Here is a 12324-nt window from a genome sequence, read left to right as displayed (position 1 = left end):
TTTCAAGAACCCACACACCAACTAACGGTGTGTGGGGAGAAACTCAGCCCACTAGAGCAACCAGCAAGCGAGGGAATTACATTTTAGCAAGCTGGAACAGAAAACATGATAAACACTGCTGATCAAAAAATGAGCAAACAAAACTTAGCTTATCCTGGATGGACTGGGAGCAAGGTAGTCAGAAGGAATCTGAGTAGCACTGATTACATCGACAGCCGGCAACAAGTGGAAGTAAAACAGAGCTATATAGGAACCTCCCAGAGGATAACGAACCAGCTGATAGCCAGAGACCAGCAGGATAACAGGCAAAGCCACCAGGGGGAGCCCAAAGCAAAAGTCACACCATACCACCAGTGACCACAAGAGGGAGCCTGAACACAGAGTTCACAACAGGGGCCATAACGTTTGTGCAGCACTATATGGGGGCCATAACGTTTGTGCAGCACTATATGGGGGCCATAACGTTTGTGGAGCACTATATGGGGGCCTGTTATGATCCCTAGTGGCTGAGGATCACAAATAGATCAGCAAGTGATTAAACTAAGGACAAGCTCTAGGGAGATGGTAACTGGACTGATCGCAAATCTGAACCTATCCAAAACAACTAGAGGTAGCCGGTGAACGTGCCTAAAAAATTCCTAGACGTCTCGAGCCAGCCTGAGGAACTAGCTACCCCTAAAGAGAAAGAAAGACCTCGCTTGCCTCCAGAGAAATAATCCCCAAAGATATAGAAGCCCCCAACAAATATTAACGGTGAAGTAAGAAGAAGGCACATACATAGGGATGAAATCAGATTCAGCAAAAGAGGCCCACTAGTACTAGAAAGCAGAAAATAGAGCAGGGGTCTATGCGATCAATAAAAAACCCTTACAAAATATCCATCCTGAGATTTCAAGAACCCACACACCAACTAACGGTGTGTGGGGAGAAACTCAGCCCACTAGAGCAACCAGCAAGCGAGGGAATTACATTTTAGCAAGCTGGAACAGAAAACATGATAAACACTGCTGATCAAAAAATGAGCAAACAAAACTTAGCTTATCCTGGATGGACTGGGAGCAAGGTAGTCAGAAGGAATCTGAGTAGCACTGATTACATCGACAGCCGGCAACAAGTGGAAGTAAAACAGAGCTATATAGGAACCTCCCAGAGGATAACGAACCAGCTGATAGCCAGAGACCAGCAGGATAACAGGCAAAGCCACCAGGGGGAGCCCAAAGCAAAAGTCACACCATACCACCAGTGACCACAAGAGGGAGCCTGAACACAGAGTTCACAACAGGGGCCATAACGTTTGTGCAGCACTATATGGGGGCCATAACGTTTGTGCAGCACTATATGGGGGCCATAACATTTGTGCAGCACTATATGGGGGCCATAACGTTTGTGCAGCACTATATGGGGGCCATAACGTTTGTGCAGCACTATATGGGGGCCATAACGTTTGTGCAGCACTATATGGGGGCCATAACATTTGTGCAGCACTATATGGGGGCCATAATGTTTGTGCAGCACTATATGGGGCCATAGCGTTTGTGCAGCACTATATGGGGGCCATAACATTTGTGCGGGCCATAATGTTTGTGCAGCACTATATGGGGGCCATAACGTTTGTGCAGCACTATATTGGGCCATAACGTTTGTGCAGCACTATATGGGGGCCATAACATTTGTGCGGGCCATAACGTTTGTGCAGCACTATATGGGGGCCATAACGTTTGTGCAGCACTATATGGGGCCATAACGTTTGTGCAGCACTATATGGGGGCCATAACATTTGTGCAGCACTATATGGGGGCCATAATGTTTGTGCAGCACTATATGGGGCTATAGCGTTTGTGCAGCACTATATGGGGGCCATAACATTTGTGCGGGCCATAACGTTTGTGCAGCACTATATGGGGGCCATAACGTTTGTGCAGCACTATATGGGGCCATAACGTTTGTGCAGCACTATATGGGGGCCATAACATTTGTGCGGGCCATAACGTTTGTGCAGCACTATATGGGGGCCATAACGTTTGTGCAGCACTATATGGGGCCATAACGTTTGTGCAGCACTATATGGGGGCCATAACATTTGTGCAGCACTATAATTGGGCAAGTGTCTGTATGAGGTCACATTATACAACTTTGCAATAAAGCTATAGTGTGCAAAATGAATAGGGAAAATATGAATTTGGGAGGAAAATATTTTGGCGTGGGGGGCCCCATCTGAAAGTTCGCACTTTGTAGTTACGCCACTTTGCCCAGCTATACACATCGTCTCCTGACACCACCCCTCATTATTACAAAATACCAGTCTTTGTCTTTCCATTGTCTCGGACATCATGTGCTCCCTATATCTAAAACTGAATCTGTCAAAACCTGAGCTCCTTGTGTTTCCTCCCTCCACTAACCTTCCCAAACTCAATTTTGCCATTTCCATGTGGGTTTCCACCATTACTCCACAGCTACACACCCGCTGTCTTGGTGTCAAATTTGCCTCAGATCTTCCTTCACTCCCCACATCCGATCATTCACTCGCTCATGTAACCTACACCTCAAAAACATTTCTAGACTTCGGCTTTTTCTTACCTTTGACTCTGCAAAACCTCTTCCTGTAGCTCTTATTCATTCTCGTCTGGATTATTGTAACTCTCTACTAATCGGCCTCCCTCTTACCAAACTCTCCCCTCTCCAGTCCATACTGAATGCAGCAGCCAGGATCATATTCCTCTCCAGCCTCTACACTGATGCCTCCACCCTGTGCCAGTCATTGCACTGGTTACCCATCCGCTCCAGAATTCAATAAAAACATATCACTCACCCACAAAACGCTCCACAGTTCAGCAGCACCCTACATCTCCTCCCTCATCTCTGTGTATCACCCTACTCATTCCCTCCCTCCGTTCTGCTAATGACCTAAAACTGATATCTTCAATAATTCAAACCTCCCTGTTGTGAATTTACCTTTTGGCTCCCTCTAGTGGCTACTAGTGATTTGACTCTGGGTATGTCTGTCATCCCTTGTATGCTCACCTGGGTCGTTAGGTCAGGGGTGTTGCTATATAAGCTCCCTGGACCTTCAGTTCAATGCCTGGCAACGTTGATATCAGAGCTAATCTGTAGTGCTCTTGTCTACTGATCCTGGTTCCTGCTTGATTAAGCTAAGTCTGCTTTCTTGCTTTTTGCTATTTGTTTTTGTTTGCATTTTTGTCCAGCTTGTATATAATCTGTATCCTGACCTTGCTGGAAGCTCTAGGGTGGCTGGTGTTCTCCCCCCGGGCCGTTAGACGGTTCGGGGGTTCTTGAATCTCCAGCGTGGATTTTTGATAGGGTTTTTGTTGACCATATAAGTTATCTTACTACATTCTGCTATTAGTAAGTGGGCCTCTCTTTGCTAAACCTAGTTCATCTCTGTGTTTGTCATTTCCTCTTACCTCACCGTTATTATTTGTGGGGGGCTTGTATCCTACTTTTGGGGTCTTTTCTCTGGAGGCAAGAGAGGTCTTTGTTTTCCTCTTCTAGGGGTAGTTAGCTCTCCGGCTGGCGCGAGACATCTAGCGACCAACGTAGGCATGTTCCCCGGCTACTTCTAGTGTTGGCGTTAGGAGTAGATATATGGTCAACCCAGCTACCACTGCCCTATGAGCTGGATTTTTGTACTTCGCAGACTTGCTGATTTCTCTGAGACCCTCGCCATTGGGGTCATACCACCTCCCATTCCCATCTCCAGGGTTTCTCACAAGCTGCGTCAATTCTCTGGAATTCATTACCCCGGACAATTCGATTAATTCCCAATGTCCAGAGTTTTAAGTATGGCCTAAAAACGCATTTCTTTAAACTGGCGTATTGCCCCACCTTGCTTATCTAACTATCCTAGCAGGTGCATTTCCAACCCCATGGTTAGGCTGTGATGTGTGGCCATTTTGCAGATGCATTTTTACACCCGTGGTTAAGCCATGAGACTTGCATCCATAATGCAGGTGCAAATCTAAGCACATGGTTGAACCCATGAATGTGCCATAAGGCAGGTGCATTTCTGTGCATGTGGTTGGACCTATTGTTAGGCAGGTATTTTTGTTTCCAGAATGCAGGTGAATTTCTGCACCTATGGTTGGACGATTGGTTGGGTTGAGTTTTGCCACCATAATGCAGGTCCATTTCTAAGCCCAAGGTTCAATGATTTATAATCCAGGGAAACAGCAAGAAATCCATCACAGTGTGCACTTTTTTCCAATAACGATTTGCTAGCTGATTGTTGCGTACATCATGGTGCTATGCTCAATGTAGACATCAGGAGAGGACAATACAAGTACGTGTTACGCTCTTTAGAAAAAGCCGTGTCAGCTCTATGGATGACTGTTTCCTCAAATTTTACCTACTTTTGTATAAACTGTATAAGATTAAAAAAAGCAGCTTTCGAAGTTTGCAGAAGATGATTATGCAATTTGCTGAAGACAGCAGATTGAGCAGAAGGTCGCTAACCAGCGTGCACCCAAAATCCAAAGTGTGTGTTCTCCAGGGTGCAGTCCCACCTGCCTGGTCACTTCACCATCATTCTACACCATGGTATTATACACATTGCCGTATGCAAGGGCGGACATATTATTGGTGCAATGTGTGCAGCTGCATAGGGGCCCAAGAGGTAAGGAGGGCACTACCAACTCCAAGACAGGTGGAATAGTGCATTATGATGAACTATTGGGCTACAATGCGCCCCTATAATGTTCTTGCACAGGGGCCCTATTCTGTCTTTGTGTACCAGTGGCACTACAGGTGTGAAAACTTGCAAAATTGTCAGTGTATCAAATATTTCCCCACTGTGTCTGGATATAAACCATACAATGGTGATCATACTTTTTCCCTCTGGTTGTCTTTTGTTTTTCAGACCCCCAAAGATGAATTCCTATCCAAGTGATTGGATTGGGAGCGTTTTCCTCTTTATCCAGTCGGATCCAACCTCGTTACCCGATCTGTATGTTAAGCACAAATCCATGGTGTACAGTGTACTCAGGAACGTCATTTCAGGTAAGACTCCTGTACATACCGACTGCTGGAAGTGATATGTACACAGTAATGAGAAAAAATATTTAAAAAAAAATTCTGCTAATCAAATGCTCTTGGTTAATTGTTCATCAGCGAGTGTGATTGCCTCTATAAGAGCAGAAGTTTTGGCACTTTGCTGGTCTGGAGCAATCAGATGGAGGAAATACATCAGCAATGATCTTACAGAATCAATTGTTGCTGCACTTTTTGTGATTACCCGCTTTAAGGGTCACCTTTTTAAGCCTTTTCTTTTATTTCTATGATTTCCAGAATTTTCCGGAGAATCCCCAAACTATATTGAGATCCTCAAAATTTGTGAAAGTGACCCCCAACTAATCCTTCACTTGAAATTTTACGGAATGAAGGCCTGCGAGAGGTTCCTTCGGGGATACAGGGAGAAGAAGATTCATGAGCACCTACAAAATCAGCTCAGTCAATGCCTAAAAATGGAGCCTCTAGAAATCTTTCTTGAGCTTAAAGTGGACGCACAGAAGCTCGACACCCAACTGGACGAAGAGGAGAAATGTCTGTATTATATTTCCTCTTGCAGGGTAACTTTACATTTTATTTCTGAAAAATGTAAAAATGTGTTAAAAGGGTCATCCACCTATTGGACCAATTTTTTTTTTACTTTCATGCATATATTTTGAGCTAAAAATCGTGTTTTTTGGGGGGCAGTTGGGTTTCGTTAGAAATTTTACGCCGTTTGCGTTCTGCAGCTTCCAGAATGAGTTAACTGAGGATTCATCAGTCGGCCCATTATGATGGTCTTCTAAGGAATTTGTAACTGCTTTTTCTCTTTTCTGAGCTTCTTTTAGCTGATTTACGACCACTGACCACATCAAAGTTGAATGTGCTGGATAACCCGCTGGCTCCTCATCACTTCCGAAGCTACCGCCTCACCAACACCGGAGCTCCTGCAACCCTCAACCTACTGTCTCCTTCCCCATAATCCTGCAGAATGTAAGCCCGCAAGGGCAGGGTCCTCACCCCTCTGTATCAGTCTGTCATTGTTAGTTTGCTTACTGTAAGTGATATCTGTAACTTGTATGTAACCCCTTTTTTAAGTACAGCACCATGGAATCAATGGTGCTATATAAATAAATAATAATAATAATAATAATAATAACAAAAGGGCTTTGAAAGCCAAACGGGGCAAAAATTTTAATGACACCCAATTGCAAAAATTATTTTTTAACCCCAAATACATCCATTTAAGAAAAGAAGAAACACAAATCCTCAAAGGTGGAGAAGGCCTTTTAGGATGTAGTCCTTGTGATAAAAAAAACAAAAACACTAAAACTAAATCACAGTGTACCTAAAGGTCAGCAACCAAGGCTTTGTTCACATTGACGTTGGATTCCATTCTGCTTCTTTATCGTAGGCTCCATCTAAAGCAGAAGCACGGCATTCGGGCTGTGTATTGGACATAGAATAATGGAGGTCCAATAGTAAACATCGAATATAAACCCCTCATTTTTTTTTCATGTAGGGTAGAAGTGCCCGGTACTTGTTTCCACTTACTTGCTAATAATCTGGTTCCTATAGAGAAAGGGAAGTCCTGCCCGTTTCCCATGAAGTGATATAACACTATGTCTTCTCCTTTAGCCAAGTTATCAGAAGGATGATGAACTTGCGGACCTGGACAAACTTTTTATGAGTATTTCATTGGGTCCACCACCAGAAAACAGCAATCCGCCTCCGTCCTCGACTCCACAGAACTCCAACCTGGGATCTCAGCCGCACACTCTCCGATCAGTATCATCGGAAGGAAGCACTTTTAAATTCCAAGGAAAAGACTTCAGTAAGTTCTGTCTAACGTCAGTCACACTGTGTAATGGGGGAAATTGGGGTTAACCCGTCGGGGCCATTCTCGTAGAAGAACTAATGTAGCATAATTTGCTGAAAAAGAAAGGTATCAAACAAATAAAGCATCTCTGCTTGCTTCATACAGTGGGAGAGGAGCTGTGTGGGTATTATACTGCGTGGGGGGCCGGGGTGGCCATCATTATGTGTGGAGGAACTGTGAGGGTGTCATATTGTAGAACAGGGTAAGTGGGTGCATTATACTCTGTGGGGACATTTTTCTGTGTGGGACATTATACTGTAGGGGTGTGTGGAAATGGGGAATTATACTGTGTGGGGTTGTCTGTGGGGGTCTCAATTTGTGTAGGGCAACTTTGGGGACATCATACTGTCTGTGGTGTACTATGGAGTCATCATATTTTGTGTGAGGGAGTACTCTAGGGGAACACTGTTGTGGGGGGAATTCACTTTGTGGGAATTATACTGTACGGAGGGGAGGGTATTTGGGGGGTCATCAGCTACAGAAAGATCAGAGTGCACATGTTGGACCCTGAAGCCCCTAAATTGAGCCCATGAGCAACAGAACTACACCATGAAGCAATGGAAGAAAATGGCCTGGCCTAATGAAACATTTCTTTTTTTACATCATGTGAATGGCCATGCCTGTGTGTACCTTGGGAAGAGATGAACCTGGGATGCCATACGGGTAGACAGCAAGCTTGGAGAGATAGGGTGATGTTCTGACCAATGTTCTGCTCAAAAGTTTTGGGTCCAGGCAGACCATTATGGCAACCCTACTGGTAATGGCCTCTGCAAAAAAATTTTGACAACATGGTACAATGTCTAACTGCTCTGTCAGAAACCAATTGACATATTATAGAGATATGTCAGAAGGTTTGATTTTGAAGCATATGGGTCCTAAGCCCACTAATAAAGGTTACAAATACAGAAGAAGCTCTTAGCCAAAGACCGAATGCCTCCTCATAGACTTTCTAGTGAGCCCATCTTTGGTCTCCGAAAAGAGCGGCACCCAGCTGAGTACTTCTGTTCCTCTGTTCTAGCAATTGGTAAGTGTCTCAGCCCCCGGGACCTAAAGCTTCTGACTTTTCAAAAGTTATCAGAAATTGCAATAACACTTTAAGGCCACGTTCACACGTTCAGGATTTGGTCAGTATTTCACATCAGTATTTGCAAGCCAAAACTAAGAGTGGGTGATAAATACAGAAGTGGTGACGTTTCTATTATACTTTTCCTCTGACTGATCCACTCCTGGTTTTGGCTTACAAAATACTGACCGTGTGACCTTAGCCTCAGGGGTTGACTTCCAAATTCCACAGATGTCAATCCAATCGAGCCTCTCTGGAAAAACAAGATTGATCCATGGATCACTTATAAAATCTACTCCTAAAGTCTTAGCACCAGATACCCCAGAGTATCTGAAGAGGTCTTGTGGAGTCCATGCCTTGACTTGTCCAAGCTTTTTTTGGGAGGGGGGAGCAGAAACAATATTTTAGGTTTTAATGTTATGGCTCATCAGTGTATATAGTCCCAAAGGCAGCTAAGATGTGGGTGGAAGAAAAAGAAAGTAGAGCTTCTTGCACTCATCCGATTTCTACACTAGTGTGAGCGAACCCTAAGAATAAGACTTTTGAATGCAGTTTTGGGTGGTTGTCTCAAAGAGGTTTCACTTGTAGGTTAGGATAAGGCACCTACACATTGATTTCTTGAAATAGAAGTTTGAGTTTCTTCATGTTCCATTTTCTTTTTTTTTGTTAATCCAATGGTGTCTTTCAGTTGACAGGCCCCTGACTCAAGAACATCACCAGATCTTCGCCAAGTCTGTAGGAACATCTTGGAAAAAGGTGGGCAGAACATTGAAGGAGACCTGCCGAGCTTTAGAAGACCCAGCCATAGAAAACGTGGCCTACGAATACCATAGAGAAGGTCTGTATGAACAAGCCTACCAGATGCTTCAGCGTTTCATCGATTGTGAAGGAAAGAAAGGCACGTTAGAGAGACTTGTGGATGCCCTGGTGGAAAATGGACTGACTGGTATAGCTGAGAAACTGCTACCTGTGCAAGAAAATGGACTGAATTAGGAGACCTGATCGAGGTGGACTTTTGCATTTTCTGTACTCACTTTATGCCTTCAAATTAGTGACGTGAAGTCAAGTTCTGGGCTTCACCCACTGCTCAGTTACAAGCCATACCTCACCTAGCTGTGTTCAAGGGGCTTATCATTATTATTGTCAATAATGTAAGTAATGGACTGTCAGCTTGGACCTGGTCCTCTATCTAAACTATCTTGAAAAGTCATGAACACTCTCTGATTAGTGTGGCCATAGACATAACATTTCTTTTTTTTTCTGTGTAAAGGAGTGTTGTTGTTTTTTAACGGCCTTTGGATCGATCTTGAGCCATGGTGACTTGCTGGACGAACGACCTGTAGGAAGATCTATGTTGGCAAAGCCTAGATAGGTCCACCAGGGTCTTCTCTACCATTATTTTGATAGTATCAAGCCATCGGGTTGCTGGTCTTCCTCTACGCCGTGTTTCTTATATTCTTCCAACCATGATGGCCTTCTCCAGTGAGGCTTGGGGCTTTTTTCTGCGTTTTCAGAGCAGAAACCTTCAAACTCTCCAATCGAAAAACATGTTTTTTTTTAACTCCTTGTGGCAGTTTGAAAAAAAATTTCTCCTAAAAATCCAAAACTCTTGAAAAAAAAAACAAAGCTTAGTGTGAATGCACCCTTAAGGGTATGTTCACACTGAGTTTTTTTTTTTTTTTTTTTTTAGGAGGAAACTCTCCAAATCTTCCTTAAAATCTCAAAACTCCTAAAAAATTGGAGGTTCTGCTCAGTTTCTGGTCTAAAAAAACTCTTCAAAAATACTCTGTTTTCCCTCAGGGTATTCCGTGATTTATAAAACTTATGCCAATTTTGTTGGGTGCCAATGTAGATCAGCCTAAGTTGCTGAAGAATTGATCAAATGGTCCCTAAGGGGACTACAAAATAAAATAAAAAATATATATAATATATATCGTATATATTTAAATCACCATCTTTAAAAATTAAGAAATAAAAAAAAAAAACGTAAGCATATTTTTTATAGCTACATACATAAAGTCCAATCTATCAAGATATAAAGTTAATTAGCCTGTATGGTCGGAGTCGGGGTTTTTTGGTTGCCACCTCTGCCTCCCCCGAAAATGTAATAAAAAGCAAACATTGTATGTACACAAAAGTAGTATCAATAGAAACTTCAGCTCACCACACAGGTGTATGAAAGGAAAAATTTAAAAAAAATCTCAGAAAATTGTGAGTTGTTTTTTTTTTTTATAAATTCCGATTTATTTTTTTTCACAACTGAAATGTAAAAAAAAAAAAAAAGTAAACAAGTCTGATATAACCGTAAATTGCACTGACCTGGAAAATCACCCTGCTGGATCATTTTTATAGTACAAGAAACAACCATAAAAATAAATTAAAAAAAAAAAAACAATGTCAGAATAGCTTTTTTTTGCCATTTCATCGCTTTTTGAAAATTTTTCCCCCATTTTCCAGTACATTATATGGTAAAATGAATGGTGTCATTCAAAACTACAACTCGTCCCGCAAAAATCAAGCCCTCATACGCCTATATAGAAGGAAAAATCTAAAAGTTATGGCTCCAGGAATAAGGGGAGGAAAACGTGAGCTTGTTTTGTCAAGTAGTTCTTAACTCTGTTATCTGTCTTTTTCTGAGCTTTTTAATGGTATGTCTGACATGACAAACATTCATTTTTTTTATACTCTTGAATTGTAGAGATGTCTATCGACTTTTTTTTTTTATTTAACCCATTCCTTACTCTTAGCTAAACAATAATGTCCCAAATCTATTACATGAAATTTTGCCTCTAGGGGGCGCTGTATGTTTTAAAAAAAAAAAAAACACTGTAGCCGGGAGTAGTGGAATACATATTTCATCCTGATAATGGAGCTGATACTGGCTATGGATTTTTGGCCAGTTTTTTTTTGCCAGTTCTGTCTGTTTTGTGAGTTTTACATTTTTTTTTTTTTTATAATATTCTGTTGAAGGCTACTCCATTTTCGCCATAAAGAGGGTTATATAGAGGTAGAAAAATATGGCCATTTTAATTCCCGTGACCGTAGCTGCAATAGCACATTCATCCTGTGGACAGAGGTGGCAGTGTGTTAATTTTTTTTTAGTTTTTTTATTTTTTATTTGATATGTGCCATGTTTTTAATCCCGGATAACCCTTACAATACGTCCCAGAATGCCAGGAAGAAGCCAAATATATTCTCTACTTGGTATGCGGATAGTAGGGTTTGTATACAGATTTATGTGTCTTGATATTGTATTATAGCACCATGCTCCTTATTTATTTTTATAAAATTTTCTGAGATATATGTAGATTCCTACTCCAAATTAGCTGGAAAGTGATATAGTGCTGTATATACCATAGAGCCTATGCTGATTATATGGGGTACCTGGGAAAAAAAAGGGGCACCCTGACCCCAGCATGCTTCCAAAATGAGTGGGTGAACTCACTCTCCCCTGGTCCAGTGCTGAGTCTCCACCCCGTCTGCAGTCTGCAGTGTTTTTAGAATGAACAAATTGAGCAAAACTCACTCTCCCCTAGTCCAGCACAGTGTCTGCACCCCGTCTCCAGAGTTTTTAGAACAAACAAATTGAGCAAAACTCACTCTCCCCTGGTCCAGCACAGTGTCTCCACTCCTTGTCTCCAGTCTGCAGTGTTTTTAAAACAAACGGATTTCAACTCACTCTCCCTTGGTCCAGCTCTGAGTCTCCACCCCTTGTCTCCACCCTGCAATGTGTTTAAAACAAACCACTCAACTCACTCTCCCCTGGTCCAAATGCTGAGTCTCCACCTCTGCACCCAGTGTGTTATTGCCTGCAGAGCTGATATCACAGAGTGGCAGCCAATCAGTGAACTCAGTTGGTCGTGGAATCTACATGAACAGACAACTCTCTGATTGGCTGCAGCGTTCTCAATGCAAAGTCAGCGCTGCAGACAATAACATACATCAGGAGCAGCGGTGGGGACTCAGCGCTGGACCCAGAGGTTCAGCATTAGGGCCGACTGGCAGTCAGTGTGAACACACCCATACACTCCTACAAATTATATTTTTGAGGATAATCAGTACATTCTGGGGGTTGTAGTTCCACATTTGCTGCGGAGCCATAGGCTCAGGACCACAGGTCTACAATCTGCAGCCCATAAGGGTGGTTAAAATTTTGTCCCCCCCCCCCCAAAAAAAAAGGAAATAATCAAGGCCAGGGATGTCTGCTACGTTCTCCACGCTTCATTACGTAACTGATGTATTATTACTATGTGCAGTGCAGTATATGGAAGGTGCAGTAATAAGAAAACATTACAATTTTTTTCTGCCATTTATGGAAAGATTCTATAGAGGATTGTTATAAAGACAATGTTGTAATAAAAAGGATATCGTTCTCACTTTC

The 12324-nt window shown here is 42.5% G+C and overlaps 1 protein-coding gene across 1 annotated transcript in view; it reads left to right on the top strand.

Moving 5' to 3' along the window:
• The window catches only part of TRADD (TNFRSF1A associated via death domain), a 26943-nt gene extending 14619 nt beyond the window's left edge, over positions 1-12324 (top strand). The window contains exons 2-5 of the mRNA XM_077288314.1: positions 4874-5013; positions 5302-5582; positions 6640-6835; positions 8632-12324. Of these exons, the coding sequence (XP_077144429.1) occupies positions 4884-5013; positions 5302-5582; positions 6640-6835; positions 8632-8936 (912 nt within the window). The 5' untranslated portion in view covers positions 4874-4883 and the 3' untranslated portion in view covers positions 8937-12324. The remainder of the gene's footprint in view (positions 1-4873; positions 5014-5301; positions 5583-6639; positions 6836-8631) is intronic.

Source organism: Ranitomeya variabilis, chromosome 2 (genome assembly GCF_051348905.1).
Source record: "Ranitomeya variabilis isolate aRanVar5 chromosome 2, aRanVar5.hap1, whole genome shotgun sequence".
NCBI lineage: Eukaryota > Metazoa > Chordata > Amphibia > Anura > Dendrobatidae > Ranitomeya > Ranitomeya variabilis.
The sequence above is the reverse complement of the archived record's forward strand: the minus strand, read 5'-3'. Positions and strand labels throughout refer to the sequence as shown.